We start from the raw sequence: 22,611 nt of genomic DNA, 5'->3' as shown, positions 1-22,611 counted from the left end.
CTTGCTCCATCACCCGCTCTCGCAGACACCAGTTCTATCACTTCCCACACGGGTGGCGGCAGGCTAGCACAGAGCCGCTTAGACATGTTCGGGCACACATATATCTGCAAACACAGTCGCACATTGAGTGGGTTCTAGCCAGGCGCGTTTTGGCAGCCACTGTAGACTGGGCCTGTGGAGAGATCTTTACGGAGCAAGCAGAGCCCATCTGTGGCTGCTCCTTGGGGATGGAAGGCAGCTGGCTGTATGTGTGTTTGTGAGAGAAAATGTGTGATGACCAAACTTATGTGTGTGTGCGGGTCACAGAGAATGCCCAGAATGAGGCTACACTTGAGAAGAGGAGGCTTTTGCATTGAATGAAAAAGAGTGTAGTGCCATTTTTCACAATGGATATGTGCCTTTCCCACCCACAAATGTGAACATCTGCAATATGGAGAGACAGTGACCATATAAAGCTTTGTCTAATGTTACGTTTGCTTGATTAGGGCAAAGTTTAACGTCATATTTTTGATTGAAAAGCGGTAATCTTAAAAAAAAAAAAAATTCAAATATCTAATATAAGTTTATATATAATATATAAGTTTTTGTGCTCTCCTAAGGTGATTTTTGTAGAAAAATAACTTTTTTTAACTTGCCAACATTAACATTTACGCATATAACTAATGTTTTTCAAACACTGTGGCATAGTAATTAATTGTCGTACTGTGCTGTGGGAAACTATTTGTTTGGTGTGTCTGTGCGGTGTAGCAAAAGCTATCTTTCATTTGGATTTACATTTACCAGGGATGCAACTGCTGGTGTCTGCTGGTGAGTTTTTCAATGAAAGAAAAAACTTTGAAAAGAGCTGCAATCAACTCACCCCTTTCTCCCCTTAAAACCCTTACCATTTTAAAAAAAGAGTACCAATACGAATTCAATCAACCAAATACTTGACTAGAGAGTTCTATTTTTTTCTACAGCTGTTTTATTTCGATGCGAGAGTAAGTCTTTGTTTGTCTAAATAACTCTAACAATTGCATTAGATTTCTTTTTAGTGTTTTGTGTGTAGAAAAATAGTTCGGGACAAAATCTAACGCTTTTTAATGTCAAAAGGTTGGTATTTTGTTCAACAATGCTAAAGTTAATTCACCCTGGTCATCCTGAAAGGGGGATACCACTTGTGAGGTCCATTCTCAAGGTTTCTCTTTTTCCTCACCCTGAGGTTTTGAGTTGTTCCTTGCCCGCATGTTGGTTTAAGATCAGGTAATTGTGTCATTGTAATCCTGTGCAGTCCTTTGAGACATTTTTGTGATTAAGGGTTATATAAATAAATTTAACTTGACTTGACTTAACATTGAACAAAGAAAATTATACGACAAATGTAGGAATGTTGATAAGTTTATAATTTAGTTGACACTCAAAATATGGAGTGAAGGCAACAATGAATTTTAAACGAGTAAGAACAGGAGAGGACTATACAAAAACCCTCATGATGCAAAAATTACAATCCGTTCTAAAGGTCCTTTAACAAAAAGAATCTGATTTCTCAATGTAAGGCTTTTTAATCTGTCCTGCAAAATGTTATTTATCAACAACTTAACAGGACAAGCCAAAATAAACATCTGGCTTTCAAGGAAGGCTAAACAGACGGTCTGTCTTGTAGTATTCAGAAAACGGGAACAGCATGTTTGAAAATCTGTGGTTTTATAACATTGCACAATGCCAAATGTTCAAGCTTTTCTTTCAATAAAACTAAGGAAATTTGGCCTCTCGATATGAATAATCTTTTGTTTGTTTGTTTGTTTGTTTCTGGCTTTATATCCAAGCGCAGCACAAAAACAACATCACTCATTAATTAACAAAAGGAAACAATAAACTATTTGCACAAAAAACAGCTGTACAATACAATAATATTCACGTACAATAGTATTCTTTTTGCTTTATTATTGTATTGTTCTCAGCTCAGGGATGCTGCTGGAAATGTGAATTTCCCTTCGGGGATCAATAAAGTATCTATCTATCTATCTATCTATCTATCTATCTATCTATCTATCTATCTATCTATCTATCTATCTATCTATCTATAATATAACACACAAACATGTGCCAATAGCTTTCATTTGAAATCGAATAAGAGTTTCTATATCAGTCTTTGGTGCATTTCCCCAAATATATTTTCAATAACTTAAAGAAGGCAAAATAACGTATCGTACATTAGGGTTTTTTTTTTGGTAAAATATATGCCTGCATTTACTCATCATGGAAATGTTTTTTGCTATTTCGATTGCATGCTATTTTCATGGGCTCTCCAGCTAATATCATGGCTAAAAACACACCAAGGAACTTAACTTTTTGTATTTTAACATTACCTGTCTTTAATTGTATTTCAATGTCTTTTTGGGGATTTCCCAAATACCATAACCATTTGTTCCCTTTCAAATTAGGACACGTTTACATATTGCGTTTTGCTTGACCGCATGTTTCTTTCTTTGTAAACGGAAGTATTGGAGGTCAAAGATCGCCTATGCGTATTGGGCTGATGGATGCTAAGTGGAATCGCAGCGAGTGAGCGTCTGGGCCTCTTCTCGCTGTCACTGATACGGACGGTGACATTCAATCATGACAGAACGTGGCCGCTCCTGGCGAGAGATGCGAGAAAAAACGCACAGGCCACCAGAAGAAACAGATTAAGCGCCTAGGACTCTGCAATGACTCCTGACACTCGTCTGCCTCTTCAGACTGTGGGTGTGCAACCCGGTCCACTCGTTCTCTCCTCGTGGCGAGGCCATCTGGGTGTCATCTTGTTAGCTCATTACGGCGCCATGTTAGCCCCCCTTGTGACAGTGATGGAGAGCGAGCAAGCACGGAGATTGTTTGGCGAACATGGGAGTTGTGTGCGTGCATGTGCATATGTGCACGTTAAAGCTTGTCCGTGTGCGCCACACAGAATGCGATTTGCTCTGCGTGCCAGCCTGTTGACTAACTGAAGTGTGCGCGTGAGAGAAAGTGAGAGTGTCTGGCTTCACACGTACAAAACCATCTCTCCGCAGGGTGGGAAGCGATTTGTCTTCTATTTCTTTTATTTGTCTATACTCTTCAGTCTCTGGCTGCATTTTACCCATAATGTAGTTTTAGGGAACCGCTAGGTGATACGGTTTTGTAAGTGAATTGAGTCAACAACAATTCCACAGACGTATCGGGTTTTTGTTTTCTTTAATCTGAAAATGCTTGTCTCCACGGCCTTTCTGTGCACTCCTGTCGAGTTCACTTGTTTACTGTGTTTAACGTGAGGAAATCTGTTTGTGTACGCTGCAGGCTGCGTATTTATCAATGTGTGTGTGTAGTCCAAGGGAACATCTGCCCCTGCTTCAGACTGAAACAACCTGGTTATATACACAAACTCTGGTTGGATTTCTGGTCACAAGCTTGAGGAGCAGCATACTTTCCGAAGCCCAACCCTTTAGAGGTCTAAAAATGCCTAATTTTTAAAAATATATTTATACATGCCAATAGGGAAATAATTTATATAAAACATTTCTTAAAAAATATAAGAAAAAATTTACAAACATAACATAAACCTGTAAGAAAACATTTTACAAGAACCCATATCTGTCAACTTACACATTTCCCTCGTATTTTACTGTTTTTTTTTTCGTTGTGTATGCCGGAATACAATTTTTATACGGAAATAAATATATTTTTAAACTCAGTTTTGTTAGACCTATGTGTTCTTGACCATTTTGGCTCCAGTCTGGATCGTCTCTGTCACTGGTAGCTGATGATAACATCATTGAAAATCGCTAATATTGTCTGTTATGCTGTGAGTACATGGAGGCCATGTTGTGTTTGGAAAGTTTATTATTGTTTAATAAGAGGAATTAATGAGGGGAGCAATTAGTTGAGGTTGACAGGTATGGGGATTTTTTTTGAGAAGAACATTATGAAAAGTTTGCAGAATGTCATAAAAAACGTGAATAACAAAGATCCTGAAGAGCAAAGAAAGAATAACAGATGTATAGGTTTTGTTTAAAACATTTTACAATTTCTTTGTAAACATTGGACCACAGCTAGGATGTGAAATCAATGATACACAAAACAGCACAGCCAAAGTCAATACAATCAATACACTGTTAATGTATGCTACATATGAAAGTGAAATTGTAAACATTCTAGAGGATTTTAAGTCTAAAACAATCAATAACTTGGGCATGTCGGTTATTGAGCAAGTAATTGAGAACATTGTAACCCTTCTAAAATATACATTTATTTATCATATACAACTGAACAATTTCCTGAACTAATAAGAGTTAACACGATCATTCCTATATTTAAAGTTGAAACATTCACTCGTTCACAAATGATTGGATGCTATTAATACTTCCCAGCTATCAACAATTCTGGAGAAGCTATCTGTCATACGTTTAAAATGCTTTATTAATAAGCATAAATGACTAAATGATAGTCAATTTGGTTTCAGAAGAGCTCTGGTGGTAATTGATCTTGTAAAAGATATAACTCATAAAAAAAACAACACGTTATATTTCATTGGTATTTTCATATATTTTTTAAAAAAAGCTTTTGACACAATAAATCACAATATATCACTTGAAAGTCACAGCTTTATGCAATGTGAGGACATACTAAGCACTGGTTAAAGTTGTTTCTATCCGATTGCAATATGTACAGATTGGAGACATTGATTCAAGATTTATGATCATCAGCTGTGGAGTTCCTCAAGGGTCTGTGTTAGGTCTTTCATTGTATATAAATAATTTGTGGACGGTGGAATCACAATTTTACAAAATACACACCTGTGCATTGTGTGTGATTGTTGCAGAGTCCTGTGATTCAGGCATCCACCACTTGGCATCTTCCACCCTGTTCTCGTGGCTTTAACTGACCGTTTTTTCACTCTTTTCCCCTTGCTAGACACTTTTTTAGGCCCTTGACCGCGGCTAACCACGTTTGGTATTCTTAGCTGTTACAGGTTGAAAAAGCTTCCCGAGTCTTGAAATGTCACTAGTTGGTCATGCTAGTAAACCACACTGAGTCCCATGATTTATAGTCCTCGTTTACTGACCATTCGAGTAGCTGCTCCTGCTAGCCGCTTAAGTTTTAAACCTAAGTGCAACCTTCCCGAGCTTGTCGCTCTATTTAGCGACTCAGGGTATACCCTGTTTGCGAGTTCTTTCTTTGTGTATTTGCTTTCATGTTCTGTCACTTGCCAAAATTAATCTTTACTCAAGGAAGATTTTATATTTCAGGCTTGGAAATTTTGTGAAGTGGTATCATTTGGGCGTCCATAGCGAGGCTTATTTGAATGTGTAGCTTTGGCTCCATTCTATGCTACAGCAACCTCTAACGGTGAGTTGTAACACGCTGTCACTTTGAGCCTGCGATTGCTGAAGGTAATAACCAAGGAGAGTGGCAGCTCTCAAGACGCGAATGCATCAATCTAAGAGTTCCGAAAGTGACAGCTTTACCACGCAGTCCTGCACCATAATGTGAAATGATCACAGCAGTCAACAAGTCTGTCTTGATCTTAACCACACATGAAGTTCACACATTTTGCTGCTTGAATATCTTCATTGTGTGAGCATCACTGTATCTTTTGTGGATCTCATAATCGTTTGAACCTCAAGCAAGCCCGGACGGGCAAATAATTATTTCGCATTGATCGTGAAGAAGGATAGGCTGTACTTTGTGTGGCTCACGATGAGAAAAGCCCATGGCCATTAGGAATCATTTAATTTGGGTGTCTGCTTATACATGTTACACAAGACTCGAGGGTAGCATTGCAACTGTTTAACGAGCTACATAGACTGGAATGGAATGACTGCTTTCCATGCTAAATTTGACATTAGGTTAAATCAATTCTGTTAATACAACTTCATATACTTTTTGATAGTGACGCCATAATGTAAAATGTTACATATTAAGTAGTTTGAAGTAGGGGAATGATTAGAGAAAATTATTAAAATTATTATTAACACTTTGTTGTGAATGACAGTCATCATGTTTTAAGAAATCCAGGCAATCCTCTTCACCAGGTTAAGACCATCCCTGAAGTAAAGCATTACGGTGGCAGTAACTGGGAGACAAGACAGGATAGAAGGACGGACAATTGCAGCCAGATACAGTGACATCCCAGATGAAAACCTGCTTCAGCGCACTCTTGACTTCATATTAGGGCAACTGTTCATCTTTTAGCTGCGAACCTAAGCCCAGAACAACTATATCAAAGAAGCAGTTTCAGGAGAACTCTCTGAATGTCATTGAATGGCCCTGTTGGAGTCCACACCTGGATCCCATTAAACACCTCTGGAGAGATTTGAGAATGGATTAGCTTTGACGCTTCCCATCTAATTTGATGGAGCTTGAGAGGTGCTGCAAAGAAGCATGGGCAACATTACCCAAAGATAGTTCAGGTACTAGGTATCAGTACTCGCGATGGAAGCCAATGTCCTGTATATTTTTGAAATAGAAGTCCTGGTATACTACCAGCAAACAAATGTATTACTAAAAAATGTGTTTGGGAATTGTGTTGTTTTAAAATGTGATGTTTTTCATATATTGCGGATAAACTGAATTTTATGTACTAACAGTATTGGCATAGTGTACAGGTCTCCATGACTCCATAACACTTTGGTATTGGGGCCAGTCTGTTAAAATATGGCATTGAGCCTCTCATCCCAGACATCATTTTGCACAATCTAGAAAAACCTTAAAGATTTAGCAGATGTTTCGTAGTTTAATGGAACACAGTTAGTTGTTTGGCGCATATTTTCAACTTCAAGTGTTGAAGGATGTGAATATTTTTGTGTAACAGAAATTATTGCAATTATAATAATATTGAACATGGCATTTGAATGAACAATCTCAGATTTGTTAAATTTGTCTTGTTCCCTTACATTTGAAAAGAAAACTACATCATTTAAAAATTGAAATCTGCTGGAAGTTTTGGATTGGAACTAAACTCCATCCTCTGAATTAATAGAATATCGATTGAAATGATCTTAACGGTTGCCTTTGTTTACGTGTCTTCTGTGATAATGTGCAAAGCGGGACTTGGAACCCACACTGATGGTTTATATAATGAGCAAGCGAAATGGTAATTGGGTAGAGAAGATTTTCCTGGTGTGATAATTACCACACTGAAAACGGAGAGCAGTGGAGTACCTGGTATGGCGTTGATTGCATTTGTGTATGTGGGTTTGTTTTCACACTCTTGTCTTCATTTTAAAGGTCACGCAGTAATCCTGCCGCCATGCTGGAGAGAGTGCTTTTTTTCTCGCTTAACTATACCAGCATTAGAACTGTTGGCTGATCACCCTTTGGATGTGTTGTCGTGGAGGTAATTGATTTGTATTGATAAATGTGACATCTTCATGCTGCTGCTCAGGAGGAACAAATCAATGAGATGCTGTTTTGTGGATGCGGGGTGTCTAGGGCTCTTCCTCTCCTAGTTCCTGTGTTTCTGGGTCCGTCCATTCAAGCGATGAAGGCCGCCTGCCAGCACGGCACTCGGGGGCATAGGCCTGAGTTGACTGGATGGGGGGGAATGGGGGACTGAAGAAGAGGGCTGCTTTGAGGCTCCGTGAGGGGTTCTGAGTAGGCTTTCGTGTAGGCGGCGCTTTATATGAAAGTCGTCGAGGGCAGAGCGGATGAATAGGGGTGGCTGGGAAGGTTCAGGATGCACCCCACAGTGCTTTTGTACGTCCTCACATCCATGCGTGTGTATGGGAAAGTGGGCGGGTGAGGCATATGTGAGATCATGTGCTCATATTCACCATTGGAATGTATTAAGATAAATGTTTTTATGCGGGTTTTGGAGGCAGGGGTCGACTCATTTCCACCACTCGGTTGTTTTCTGTGCTGTTTTGTGCTGTTTGTTTAAGTGCTTTACAGGATTGAGCTCACTTCGGAGGCTTCCAGATGAAACACAGCCATCCTCATTCGGTTGTTAGGAAAATAATTCCTTCTATTTTGTTTGGTGAGGGAAGATCCACCTAATCTGACGTTTGGGGATAAAGGCCGGGATTCGCATTGAGGGATTTGCCCCCCTATGAACTTGAGTTTGTATCAGCGGACCCATTCCTTTCTTTTCATCGACATCCTTTGCAAAGTCTCTCAACATCATGAATGAAAGATGCAATTCAACCTCCCTTTTCAAAGCTTCTCTCCCTTTTGACCCCCTCCAAAATACAATCATCTTCAGTCCCGCATCCCCTCCTCTCTGTTGCGTGGCTGTTTTACTGCAATGGATTGCCGCTGATTAAGCCAGCTGAGAGACAAACGGGAGACAAAGTGGCAGCCCCGCCAGTTTAGTTTCACATCCTGGACGCGAGTTGGCATGTGGCTTGCCAAGTGGAAGGCTTTTAAACTGGGCTAAACGCTAATTGCTGCCCCGTTTCTTTTATGTTGCTTCTTTCCCATCTGCGATGGCGCTTCCAGACCTCCGCAACAGCCAGACCCTCATTACAGCAGACAGTCCACAAAGGCTGGGAAACAGAAGCGGGATAGCAATCTAACCGCCGACTCGAAGACAAGCTCGGAAAATTGAATCAATGACGAGGGGGGCCCAGCTTGTGATTAAATCCTTGAGGGATATTAAGACTTCCAGATTTTTAGGAATCTTAATTATTCATCTAAATGGTTGTGGATAGCTTTGATACTGGAACAAACGGTCTGTGAAAACGAAGACTGGTGGCCTTTTTAAGGAGAACACTTACAAATGCAATATCTGAACAAAAGATGAGAAAGGGGCTACTTGTTGAGTGAGACAATTGGAGGTCTAATTGTAAGCTTTCTCAGGTTTTACGCTTATTTGCTGCTTTTTTTCCTCCGTGTGCCCAACCGCAAAGGGTAAGTGGAAGGGGCGCAGCGAAAAAAACACACATAGAAGGTGAATGGGGAAAAGAATAAATCGGGCAATGAAGGGAACGTTTAAAGAAAGAAATCTAGACGATAGCGAGCGAGGGACGGAGCGAAGGCGGGGAGTAGATGGGCCGGTCAACAACAAAGCCTAGCGTTACCATGGAAACATGTTTATGCCTCACTGATGCATCTCGTAGATCCAATTAGGGACCGATTGTGTCCGTGCACCTCACAGACTCGTGCAAGTGGACCCCCACACACACTTGAAGGCCTGCTGTTGCTGCTGAAATGAAGAAAATTATTATCAGAAATCAGACAAAGGAACGGCAGTGTTCTCACTCTTCTAGGCCCTTAAATTAGCGCAAACGCCATACCCTCACCCTCATGTGCAATGGATGATAGCACGTTTGATTTGTGCTCATTCATCATCAGTACAAAATTAAAAAAACATGAGCTTCGGTGGACCTGTGTAGCAGCATGTTGTCAATTTCTTTTACATTTTGTGTGGTTAAAGGAGTTGTATTCAAGCCGAGTCAAGTTATGTTTATTTGTATAAACCTTAATCACAAAAAGTCTCAAAGGGCTGCAAAGACCACCATTACAACATTCCCCTGATCTAAAACCCACATGAGGACGAGGAAAAACTAAAAAACCTAAGGCCAAGGGCCACACATGAGGTAATTCTCCTTCCAGGATGACCAGGCTGCAATGGAATGCTGTAAGGGGATCAACAGACAATACACAGACATCAACATGAAATATAAGTAAAAACAGAATGTCCAGTTGTCAGCTTTTTGCCCCAAAATCTTGACTGATTCAGCAGGGTTTAGCTGACGGCATACATCAGGTTCAAGTGCCAGTACGATGGCTAGAAATGCATGCACTCTGCAGCAGCCAAGCTGATCATTTTCCTCCATGGACAGGAAGACAGGAATATGAGTTAAACATCACTCATAAGCTAGAACATAAGTCTGGATGCAAACACTTCCATTGAGGTTGCAGATTGAATGGAGAATGCTTTTGAACCTGCGGACTTGTTTTTGGCTCTTGGAATCACTAGAAGACGAGCATTTTTGGAGCGAAGCCTCAGAACATAGGGGGAAATGAAATCCGAAAGATATGAGAGGGCAAGTCCATGCATAAATTTGTATAATCCCAACAGAACCTTAAAATCACATCAAACCCTATCAGGGAGCCAGTGCGAGTTAGCTAAAATCATGGTAATGTGATCAATCTCTCTTGTCATAGTTAAAAGCCTCACTGCAGCATTAGGTACCAGCTGCATACTTTTGATCCAAGACATCGAGTGACCAGAGAGTATTACAGTACTGTAGGAGGTATTCAGTAAAGTCACCCATGTAGGATTCTTGGGAATTGCTAAAGACCTTAATCCGATCATGTTCATTTTCACGGGGAGTTATCCTGCTAAAATGCAACATTTAAAATGATTGTTTTTTTTACCTGTCAGCAATATACACAGGAGGCGTAATATCCCCATTATAAACTACTCACATGCTCTTCTGTTTTAGTCATATTAAAATAACTCTCCGGACTCAAGCGAGGTGTCGGTTCTTTACTAGGCCATGATGAAATGCGGGATGCAGATAAGTGAGATTATGCTCTCAAGAGAGAGAGACAGTTCTTCAGCCCCTGATGTCTTGTTAAAATGTGAGGGATCAGAAATAACAACAAATGCATTGCACAGAGCTAAATCCTGCTTAAATCCGCTGGCATGGGCAGATTTTACAGATAGGCGCTCTTGCTGTGCTCACTGTCTGCGACCATAACACACACTGATACACACACGCACTACACACATAAACACACACCCGTGGTCAGTCCGGCTGTCTGGGTTAATGCTTGGCTAACTGGGACAGCAGAGCTGAACCGTGCTGACATTTTAAGCCTCAAACAAGTCCAGAACAATGATTCAGCCCCCCCTGTGCCTCCCCCACTCCCCTTCAGATCGCAACCTCAGCCCATTTTCCTGAAAAAATATTGCACGAATACGCATCAATGCATGCACACGCACACTAACCTGTATGAACACACACAAATACACGACAGCCCAAACACACCGGGTGAAACCGCACCCCCTCCAGTCACATGCATACTCGTCTCCTGCTCGCGAGCTTTAGGCGAACAAAAGAGAATTGAAGCTGATCTGATTGAGTTGGCAGAAGCGAGCGAGGTGGATTGGTACAGTGAGGCCAAATGGATTATCTTAATCCCTGAGCAGATGATCAGGCGGTGGGAAGGTGGACCAGGAAGCCTGACCCTGCGCACCGTTGCCTTCTCATTCTCTGACCTGTGTGGTCAAATTGATATAATGTTCATACCGGCCTCATATGTAAACCTATATTTGTTTACAGTAATGCTAGGATCATACCATTTGACCACTGACCTGCAAATCCATTCTGATGGGTTACTAAATGTGTTTTGTTATTTTTTTCAAACACAGATGGTTCGTGCTTGTAATAATTTTCTGAGTTAAATATTGCACAAGGGGTACTGAGCACTGAAAAAAGGTCGAGAAGCATGGATACTCCATATGCTGCTGTATGCGCTTTGCCAACCCTCATATTCGCTCAAAATGTATTGAACTGTAAATATGAGGCAGAGGAGCTGGCACAGCTAGCTAAATTATATAAAACATTCGATTTGCATGGCAAAAGGTATTGTGAAAAAATTCCACAGTCCCAGTTCGTGCAGTTGCTGATTATAATTAAACAATAATAATAATAAAGTTTTAAATTTATTAGTGTCATGTTGTACTAGTTAGCTATGTCTAAACTACTACTGTCAAGGTGTGCCTCTCCTGTGCAGCATAATGCTAGGATTAACAGCAAAGCTTGGCTGATTTTTTCAACTGGATGCCCAACACTGTATGTTGAGGAAATTATTTACTGTTTGTAATTCTTATTTTCTGAAAATAACAACTGCTATATAATATAATATGCAATATTATATAATATAGTATATTATGTGCTATTTGCACCTTTATCACTCCTGACCATCATGTTGCAAGTCTTTGATTTCCACACCTCTTAGGGTTAAATATATTGATATAAAGAAAAGGGCTCTGGGGAAAACATTTTAAAACAGGTTGGAATTTCTTGTTTGAGGATTGAATACTGTCTTCTCCTGTTCTCCCTGCAAGTTCAAAATCCATGGATGTTTTTTGTCCTTATTTTGAGTGTCTAAAAAACTATAAACCCATTAGTTTATCGTAATGCTCATTAACCAGCTCATCCTTGGTGTAAAACCACAGACACATTTCGGTGTCACATATGCACAGACTTTATCATGTATTGCTGTTTAATCATATCTGTAACATGCTAAGATGTGTTCAGCTTTAATATAAAAGTCTGGCTTGAGACCAGTTTTTAACAGCCAATTAAATTAGAATCTCACTTCAAATGAGCATCTGTTTTGTCTACAGCCCTTGTTGACGGAACATTCCATGCCACGTTTCCTCCAAGCCTTTTTATGGCCACCATTTTGCGTATGGCCCAGTTGTTTTCTTCCTTTGGAGTGCTTTTTTCAGACCTGAGTATGAGAAAGACCCTCTCTGTGCCTGAACATGGTCAAGCCGTAACTTGTCATGTTTTGGGTGCCCGAAATAACAGCTCTGCCTAAAAGCCAACGCTTACACACTTAAAAAAAACATTGAAAAACAAAGAATTAGGATTGTATAAACTATTTGAAATTATGTGGCTGCTTACCAGACTTGCTTTTTGATGTGTTACTTAAAGTCTGTCTTTTTCTTTTGGTCCCACAGATTTATTGCTGGCAAAGGCCTGATTATCTACCCAGACATTGGCGACAAGCTGGATATCATCTGTCCCAGAGCGGACGAAGGCCGAGATTATGAGTACTACAAGCTGTATTTGGTGAAGAGGGAGCAGGCGGAGAGCTGCAGCACAGTTCTTGATCCAAATGTTCTGGTCAACTGCAACAAGCCGGAGAAGGACATCAAGTTCACCATCAAGTTCCAAGAGTTCAGCCCCAATTACATGGGCCTGGAATTCAAGAGGAACGTCAACTATTACATCACCTGTAAGTTTCCTCTGAAATATTTTGAACTGTCATCACAATCACTGTTTGTCATTGGTTTACCACAAGGGGTCTTCAACTCAATTTACCTGGGGGCCACTAAACACAGAGTCTCTGAGTATGGGCGGCATCAGCTTTTTCACAGGAAAATATCTTTATTTTTTATCACAAAATAAAAAAAATGTATAAAAATGAAAATGCATAAGGAAATCAATCAATCAGGTAAATAAATACAATAATAATAATTATACAGGAGATGCAAGCGACTGAAGAAACAACATATAATTATTGACGAAAAAATATATATCTCTTATTATTTAGTTTAATTGCCTGTTTTAACAATTCTTTAACTTATAACTTTTTGAACATGTATTTGACAGTAAACTTAAATTGTTGTGAACAAGGCTTCTCTTGTTTACTTCATCCTGCCATAAAAATGACCCAAAATGACTAATAAACAAGCCTAAAAACTACAACAAAACGACTGAAAAATGAACTTCAAAATGAACTTAAAAATGAAAATCAACCAAAAAATGACCAAAAAACGAAAAGACCAAAAAGGACAAGACCAAAAAGGAGAGCAACGCCCCCCCCCCCAAAAAAGCAAAAAGTACTAAATGTAAAAATGTACAAAATGTACTGAAAGTTGAAAAATTAACTGAAAAAGTACCAAAAGGTACCTAAAAGTATGGAAAATTTAATATCACTCCGCGGGCCACGTGTTCCTCCCCCCCTATTTACCCCATTCTTAAGGAACAAGCAATTCAGTTTGTTTCACGGTCTGTTGATGGCCGACATGTGTGGCCAGGGGGCTCCTTAGTTAAACTGTCCTTTAAAAGTGACTGCGGCATTACTGTGGCAACAGCTCAAAGTGATGTACTTGAAGATTGTTTAAGGTCAAGTGGAAGTGGATTCTTAGTTGGTTTTCTAAATGTTTATAGGAAGAGAATGGCAAGAAGAGTAAAAAAAATCACTTTCATAATGCTTAGCCTTAAATATTCTGAGGTACTTGTAGTGTTCAGGGGTTTTGGGGAGGAAATATTGCAGTGTTTTTACAGCACATAAAGAAAAACATGCATTCCACCACAGCCAGCGCCAACGTTTTATGAGTGTTTACATTAGAAGCCACCCGTAGGAAAAGCAATGAAATCCTACACAATGTTTTAGCGAAAACGTAATGAAACTCTCTGCTTATCAGCATGTTAGGCTCAAGAAATATTTAATGGCCACTCGTAAATAAGATGACTATTTGCTGCCAGGCCGGGGCCATTGTCGAGGTGCCTTTGAGCAATTCAATGCACTGCTTTTCTTGCATGCCATCATTTGAGTGATGTGATTCTCTTTGAGTGCAATACAAATAAAGCAAGTGTAAGTTGAACTCATCCATGAGGAAATATCATCTGCAAAATTAACTTGTATCTTACTATGATTTATTGTTTCATCTCAAATGAATACCTTTCGCTCTCTGCCAATAAAATCTGAGTATTTATACCCTTAGACATGACAGTTAGAGCCATTGTACAGCTTTTCTTTTTGATTGAGCTGGTGGTCATAACATTTTTTGCCACTATTTTAATTAAATGTTGGGTTATGTTTTTTGTGTATAACACAAAATAAATTGGCCATAAAACTGAGCAGTAGGATTACATTGACATATTTAAAATTGTTAATTATAATGTCTTTAATTCAAAAGAAATAATGTATTAAGTTTATTTGACCTGGTGCAGATATTTTTTGCACAATGATTAAATTCTGGGTATATTTCTAGTTGTTACTAGTTGGATCCCTTAACCTCCAGGGTTTAGGGGGAACCATTTCCTCTAGCGTGTCTTGGGCAAGTACAGCCTGGTGCCCATCCCTCTACAGGCCAATTCATGTCTCCACCCGGTCTTGAACTGGGGACCTCTGGCGTGTTAGGCAAATGTGCTAACCACTGCACATTGAGCAATAGACGCTATCGTCTCCCAATGGTAAAAAACAAAATGCAGCGACAACTAGTGGTAAAACTGTACACAGTGCTCCTTTACGGCAAAACTTTTATTCGAATAGCGATTTTTATTACTATAGCTAACCTATGAATGTTATCTTAACTCAACTTTATTCATTAAGCACTTTAAAACAACCACAGCTAAAGACTGAAGTGCTGTACACAAATAAAACATAGTTAACATAAGAACATAAATGGACCATAAAATAATGAAATATGTAAGATGTATGAAAATGATAAAATAATAAAACAGGAACAAAATATAACAAGTATATGTTAAGTCAAGTCAAGTGATGTTTATTTGTATAGCCTTAATCACAAAGAGTCCCAAAGGGCTGCACAGACCACAGATTATTGCAAACCACAGACTATCACTACACCATCCCCTGATCTAAAACCTACATGAGGGCAGGGAAAAACTCAAAAACCTCAACATGAGGAAAATGAAGAAACCTTGAGAAGGGACCGCACATGAGGTAATCCCCCTTCCAGGATGACCAGGCTGCAATGGATGTTGCGATAACAAATAATACACAGATATTGTCAACATAAAATATAGGTTAATCATATGCTATAGAATAGAAGTGTGTTTTAAGCCTAGATTTAAACAGTTCCACTGAGGTTGCAGATCGAATCTCAGGGAGAAGAGCATTCCACAGCACCGAGGCCCGAATGGAGAACACTCTTGAACCTGCGGATCTCTTCTTGGCTCTTGGGATCACTATTAGTATGTTAAAACTGATTCAGAACGAGTTACTGTATTCTTGGATTTATTTTTGCACAGGGTGTTTTTTTAAATACTTTTACATTTCTTTTTCTTTTTTTTTTTATCAAAGTGTCTTTCTATATATGTTTGTTGTGTTGTGTTTATTTTTTTTTCTCTGAAAAGCAATTACTACTGTAAGCACCAAATATGATAAATTAAATTGAGATTTTAATTGTTAGGCTCATCGTTTAGCCCCACTGTGTCATATAACACTATATTATGTATGGTAGGATTTATTTTTTTTAGTTCTTTTAATAACGTTGATTAAGTTTTTTTCCATATTCTGCTTTTGCTGCGGTAGGGAATTTTTATGGCATTCACTTTTGCTGCATTTAAGGAAGTTAGGAATTTGTATTTATCTGGGATTTACGCAATTTTGGCCACAGAGCGTTCACTGCAACTAAATTAAAACAATACAAATCTCGCATTCCCATATATTGTTTGCTTTGCTGATTACATGAACCTCTGCTGCATGTAACATCAACAAAGCATTCCTTCACTTGGAAAAAGGCAATACAATTTTATCAGGTAAAGAACAACATTTCATGTCGATAACGAAATCTTCAAATTTCTTCAGGTTGGACATTTGAATAATTTTATTTAATGGGTAAACTGTACTTAATGTGCGTGGTGTGTTGTATTGCTGCATCACACATCCGCCGTGCATCCATTTTCTTCACTGCTTGTGCTCACCCTCATCAAGGTCACGGCTAAGCCGCATCCTATCTTAGGCGACCTTGAGCGCGTGACGTTTATATTCAGACCGACCAAACAAAAACTCTTTTAGATGTCTCGAGAAAGGAAAACCCCTCTGCTGTTTGTTTTTTAAATAACTCTCACAGTATGTCAGCACCCTGTAAAGTATAGGGTTACTGTACATTAATGCTAATTTAAACAATGTATGCTTGTCTTTTGTTCGGAAGAAATTCTATTCATATTTTGGAACGCTACCTCAAAGGCAGAGTTTAAACGATGCATGACGATGTTTTAAAAGGCCAGGAATTATGTAGGCTCAAAAATGAAAATAACTTTTTATTTTTTTAATACTGAGATGTTTTTAGGAAACACTCGGTGTAATAATACCTCATAGCATATGTTGCTGTTCTATGCTTCATTGACTTTATGATCCCAGCAGTCAACTTTCAGGCCACTCTGGATGAAACAGGATGGGCGTGAGACGATGCTTGTGGGTACAGAATGGCAAAAGTTGATGCAAAGAAAAAGTAGTTGATAAGTTTGTAGTTTAGTAGACACTCAATATAAGGAGAGGAGACGTCAAAGGGTTTTAAACTAGCAATGAGAACGGGGAGACAAGCCAAACCTCAGATAAAAGATTACAACTGGTTCCAAAGTCACCCCCCTGAGCCCTTTCTTTTAAAATCAAAGAAAATCAAAGAATATCAGAATGATTGGCCAATCGTGATAATGATAACAAAGTAATTTTTCATTTATCAATTTTTCTCATTTTAAATATTAGTTTTGTCATTTTTTTAAGAAAGAAATGGATTAAAAAAAATACAAACTGGTAAAATCCCAAATTACAGCAGAATTATTCACCAAAATCAATAACTTGTAATATCTTCAAAGCCATGGTGACCATAAATGGTAATAAAAACATACTCTCAATATAGGCAACATGATAATTCAACCTTTTAAAACAATGTTTTTCAACAGAAATATCAACCTTGGCTTAAAAAAGATTAGGAAACTCTGGTATATCCCATACCATTTGGACTATAGAGTGCACCCGATTATAAGCCGCACCCAGTACATTTTTAAAGGAAAAAAAACATTTTCTACTTACATATGCCACACCTGACTATAGGCCGCATGTGCCCACATTGAAACATGAGATTTATACAAAGAAAGACGGTACACAACAAAAAAATATATACAGTACCTTAATCCCTAGTGTCTCGCCGGCCCGCCGGTGGGCCACGGGACTTTTGATGAACGAATACGCATCTGTATGATGTCACCAGTCACTAAAACATGTCATGCCATATATCATTGGTAAGCTTAAACTCTTGGAATTCAAGATACCTGAAAACTATACAGCCAAGGTGACTCACCTTATGTCCCCTGGCCGTCTTCAACTTCTTTGAATGTCCGTGAAATTGTCTTTGGTACATTAAGTACTATCCATTCCAAAAAACATGATAAAGTCGACAGATACACAGGAACCCGCCATTCATTTCACCATACTATTTCCGCTTACAAATAAACGGACTTAAGAAATGATTCCCAATATGGTAGTTAGCCCTTCCCTTTTGATTGACACCTTTTCCATGATGAGAGTCTGTTCACGATAGTTTCATTCGTGCACAAAGCACCAAGTTACATTAAACACATATACAGAAATATTCCACCTCTCTCACTCTTACCCTTACTGCCCGGGCGCCCCTGACGGTTGTCAGAAAAAATGCCTAAATTAGCCGCATCAATGCCTAAGCTGCAGGGTTTGAAAGCTCGGGGAAAAAGTTACAGCTGATAGTCACAATTTTATGGTAGTTTCATTTAGAGGTGCAAGAGAAGAGAAAACAGACCGTATTTCTAAATCCTTTATTTACAAGCTTATTTACAATAAAAACACAAATCTAAGGGGCCGGTCACACAGACATTTACGGCTGAATCACGGCCAGAAATTTCTGCCTTTGAGGCGGACGCTATTGGACGCATTGAGCTCGCCATTCAGACGAGATACAGCGGTGCTTAACACGAGGTCGGAAATTCGCGCGCGGGTGGCAGCGCGAAAAAGTCTTGCGCTGCTCAATTCTTCAGAGCGCGGGTACACAGCCTTTCACGAACGTATTGAGGCTGAACCACGGCCAGAAATTTCTGGCCGTGAAGCAGATGCTGTTGGGCGCTGTTGGACGTTTTGAGACCGCCATATAGACGAGATAGAGCAGTGCTTTACTCGCGGTCGGAAATTTTCACGTGGTTGGCCGCGTTCAAAACTTTTGAGCTGCTCAAAAGTTTGAGCACGTGTTAAACCGCGTGCCGCACACGTGGTCAACACGAAGTAATGACGCGGAAATGACGCGGAACGACGTGCTCTGGCCGCGGCCAGGGCGTGGTTACACATGGGTAGGACGGGAAATTTCAGCGGGTAATCGTGGGTGGAGCATGGTAATAGCATGTTCTGCGCCTGTATCGCGGTGTTATTACGTGGAATTAGCGTGTTACGCGTGTGACAGTCAAACGCCTTTCTCCGCGTATATACAGCGCGATTTGCCGAGCACACGTCATTTGTGCTCGTAACGTCAAGGGGGTGAACATGGATCCCCGTCAGCGTAGTTTCTCTTCATTTCGAATAAATCTTTCGGCGCATTCGCAGCAAGGCTTTAATTCTGGGACCTTAGCTTTGCCTTTTGGTTGAGAGTAAGAGTCCCGGCTCCAAAGCTTTGTAGCGTATTATGAACTTATCGATAATGGATAATGAATAAAGAAGATAGCACAACACCGGCTCGGGAGCTTTTATACCCGTGGTCCACACGAGAAAATGACGCAGAAATGATGCGATGAGGAAGCGGAACAGTCGGCGGCGTCTGTTTTGCGGGCATACCACCGATGAACAGCGGGTTAGCCAATTTTGCGCATTTTCCATCCCGGGCAACCACGGGCAAAAAAAACCGCAAAATTTTAGCCGTGATTCAGCCGCAAACGGCTGTGTGACCGGCCCCTTATATTAAATTTGTAGAAATCAAATCCACAGTTTAAATCTGTATGTAAGACCAAATCTATCTATACTTTGTATTGATGACAACTTGGGAGCTGAATACTTGGACTGGTATTGGCCTGGAAAATTAGTGTTATAAAATTTGTGGGATTCTACTTAAATTGTTTTTAGTTTTGGAGACTCCTCGCAAAAGGGAATGATGAGAAAAAATGTATTTCGCAAAGCAGGGATATGAAAGATTTCAAGAAACTATTTGTATTTGTAGAGCTGTCTTGACAATAACAACTTTATTGGACATCTCTAATGCGTCCGCCAGGGTATTGACGGCAGCAAGTCGGAGCACTTGCCTGCAGTCTTGCAGCAGACAGGCTGGCTCCACTCAAGTGACGGTGCATCATTATTAGCCTCATATACTGTAAGTCGTCCGTGTCAGCAATAATCAAGAGTTGTATTTGTCTTGCTTGTATGTTAACGCCGTTATCCATTGCTACAGGACAAGCTCACTTTATTTATTACACTGCACAGGCCGGCGCTCGCTTCATCTATCATGTATTCTGTGCAGTATAACAGCTGTGCCAGGTACATGTCAAGTATGCATTTAAAGACATGGAGATAGAGCTGAAAGCATGTTAATGATTTTTTTTGTACGCAGTGGAGTATATTGTGCATGTAAGCCTGCTTCCTTGCATTCAGTGGGCACCTTGTGCGCCTACTCAAACGATGTGAATTCAGGTGTTATGTAGCCTGTTTATTTATTGTAAACATGGGAAAAGGATGCAAAAGTCCACCTGCAGTTTGACCCTCTGGCCCTGTACGGAATGTTTTTTGTGTTCCTCTATTATATGCGGCTGAACAAGCGACAAAAGGCGCGGAGTAAAGTAAGCAACAAATGGTGATCTCGGCTGCCCCCGTCTCTCCGCAGGGGGTGTCCACCCCTTGGTTCCGTGCGTCCCAGGTTTATGTGTGGTGGAGTGCGTGCAGAGGGCAAAGGGACAGTTGTCTGGCTTTTAAGTCAGAACCCACGGACTAAGGGTCAGAGGCAGGGCGGGGGTCAGTAATGATAACCCTGCTCTGATCTAAACTGCAGACTAGCTCCGGCCTGTGCCGTCCATCACTATCTACGTAAGCAAACATCTAACGCATTTCCTTGCGTTGTCCAAACAGAGGATTTAGAAATGAGGTGTTTGTGTTGCAAATTGCAGTTCTAGTTGTAAAGGGTAGTAAGCTACGTGGGGGAGTGACATAAGGAGAAACACACTGTTATTCACAATAAATTAGAGATAAAATTCATAAATATTACCTCTGTGCAAGGCACTGACCTGGGGTGAGGTTTGTGTCTGGTTAGGCACTGTCATAGTTGCAAATAAATGAACCTACATCTAATCATTATTTGTTTGGCAGAGCAAGAAAGCAATATATAAACTTCAGCATAGAAACAGGTTATTTTGTCTTTTAACTTATAAATAAATTTTATGAACTGCTCCTCTTAAATAAAAGCATCAATAAATTACAGTAGGTATGAAAAGGTCTGTGTAACGAGAACAAAAATACTGGATGGATTGACTAGGTGTTAGCTTGCTAATACCATCACTAACTCTATTGTTTGGCGTCCTCTGCCATGAGATAAGATACTTGCGTGCCTTACTCTGCATCTGAAAACGCTCAGCACAGTAATATGTTACATACTGCTCTTTTTGAATAAAAGTGCAAATAGATAAGTTATCCTCCATTTTGGAAAAAAAGTATGTGCAATGAGCAAAAAGTACTGGATGGCTTGACTTGCTGTTAGCTTCCTAGTCACTAATTGTTATTTCAATTCTTTTAGCTTAAAGAGTGGGACAAATGGTATAACTTGGTCTCCCTATCACCACCATTGCATGCCTCACTCTGCAACAGTAGCCACTCAGCCCAGTAATATGTTGCACACTAATAGTATTAAATGTATTTATAATATAAAGTATAAATTTAGCGATTTAGAATTTTAAAAAAATCTAATAATGAATGAGAATGATCTTTAACATTGAAAAAATACCGCTATTTAATATATTTTACGTTTTTATCTTATTGATGACAGGTGAGGCAAAAAAAACAAAAAAAAACAGTATTATTTTGGTGGTGACGAGTTTTGCCAGGAAGTAGAATGGTTTCTTCAGGAAAACTATTCCTCCTCTTAGCAAAACAGACTGGCATTCAACTCAGGACTTGTGCTGCGTTCAAAGACCAGACACACAGTCAGAATGTCCAAATATTGTAAGAGAAATGTCTGTATTCTTAATGTATTTGCTTAAATTATAGTCTAGATGTTTAAAATCTACAAAAATACGTTTTGTTCGTATAAGCTTCATGCCATTAACGCTTATTGTATCCCTGTGAAGCGCATAACTGGGAAAACAAACTCACATTGTAGGAACTAAACAATTGTAGTTCAAAGGTATGCATGAGATGGGAGTAAGCACTGCTTGGAATGCAAGAATGTGCTGGAAGTTTTACAAAACAAAGTTGATTCAGCCCGATATGTTGATCAAGGCAGATGTCAGGTTTTCGCTTCTTTCTGTCTCCTTTTAATTTATTTTCTCTTTCATATTTAAATAAATGAAACGAAATCTAATGTGTTCTTTAAAACCGCAGTTCTCATCTCATCTCATCTCATCAGCTGCAGCTTATCCTCAGTAGGGTCGCGGGGATGCTGGAGCCCATCCCAGCAATCATCGGGCAGTGGGCAGGGGACATCCTGGACTGGTTGCCAGCCAATCGCAGGGCACACAGGAACAGACAACTCACTCGCTCAGTCACACCTAGGGACAATTTGGACCGGCCAATTCACCTGAAATGCATGTTTTTGGAATGTGGGAGGAAACCGGAGTGCCCGGAGGAAACCCACGCAAGCACGGGGAGAACATACAAACTCCGCACAGTAAGGCCGGGAGCTGGATTTGAACCCACTCAGGAGGTTCCCACGACCTCAGAACTGTGCCGCACACGCGCTAACCACTGCGCCGCCGTGCTGCCCAAAACCGCAGTTATTAGATTAAATTTATCGGGGTTAGTCGTACGTTGTATTTTTCTATACACAACACCAAAGCACATTTTTATTGATTCCTTTTGAAAATGCACTGAATGACTACAAAAAAAGACATCTTTGTCATCCTAAAAATGTCTGCATTTCAGCCTGGAAATGAAAAATTCCACTTGTTAGCTGTCTCGGTCTGTGTTTGTATAACATAAAAATCCTCAGAATAAAAACAGCTGGTCGGCCACTGCAGGTGA

General features: G+C 39.9%; 1 protein-coding gene across 1 annotated transcript in view; it reads left to right on the top strand.

Moving 5' to 3' along the window:
* efnb1 (ephrin-B1) overlaps nt 1–22,611 on the top strand; it is a 150,540-nt gene that overhangs the window by 52,446 nt on the left and 75,483 nt on the right. The window contains exon 2 of the mRNA XM_088344437.1: nt 12,638–12,915. Coding sequence (XP_088200563.1) covers nt 12,638–12,915 — 278 coding nt within the window. The remainder of the gene's footprint in view (nt 1–12,637; nt 12,916–22,611) is intronic.

This window comes from Urocampus carinirostris, chromosome 9 (assembly GCF_059441175.1).
Source record: "Urocampus carinirostris isolate Australia breed hairy pipefish chromosome 9, RoL_Ucar_1.0, whole genome shotgun sequence".
NCBI classification, from domain to species: Eukaryota; Metazoa; Chordata; class Actinopteri; order Syngnathiformes; family Syngnathidae; genus Urocampus; species Urocampus carinirostris.
The sequence above is the reverse complement of the archived record's forward strand: the minus strand, read 5'-3'. Positions and strand labels throughout refer to the sequence as shown.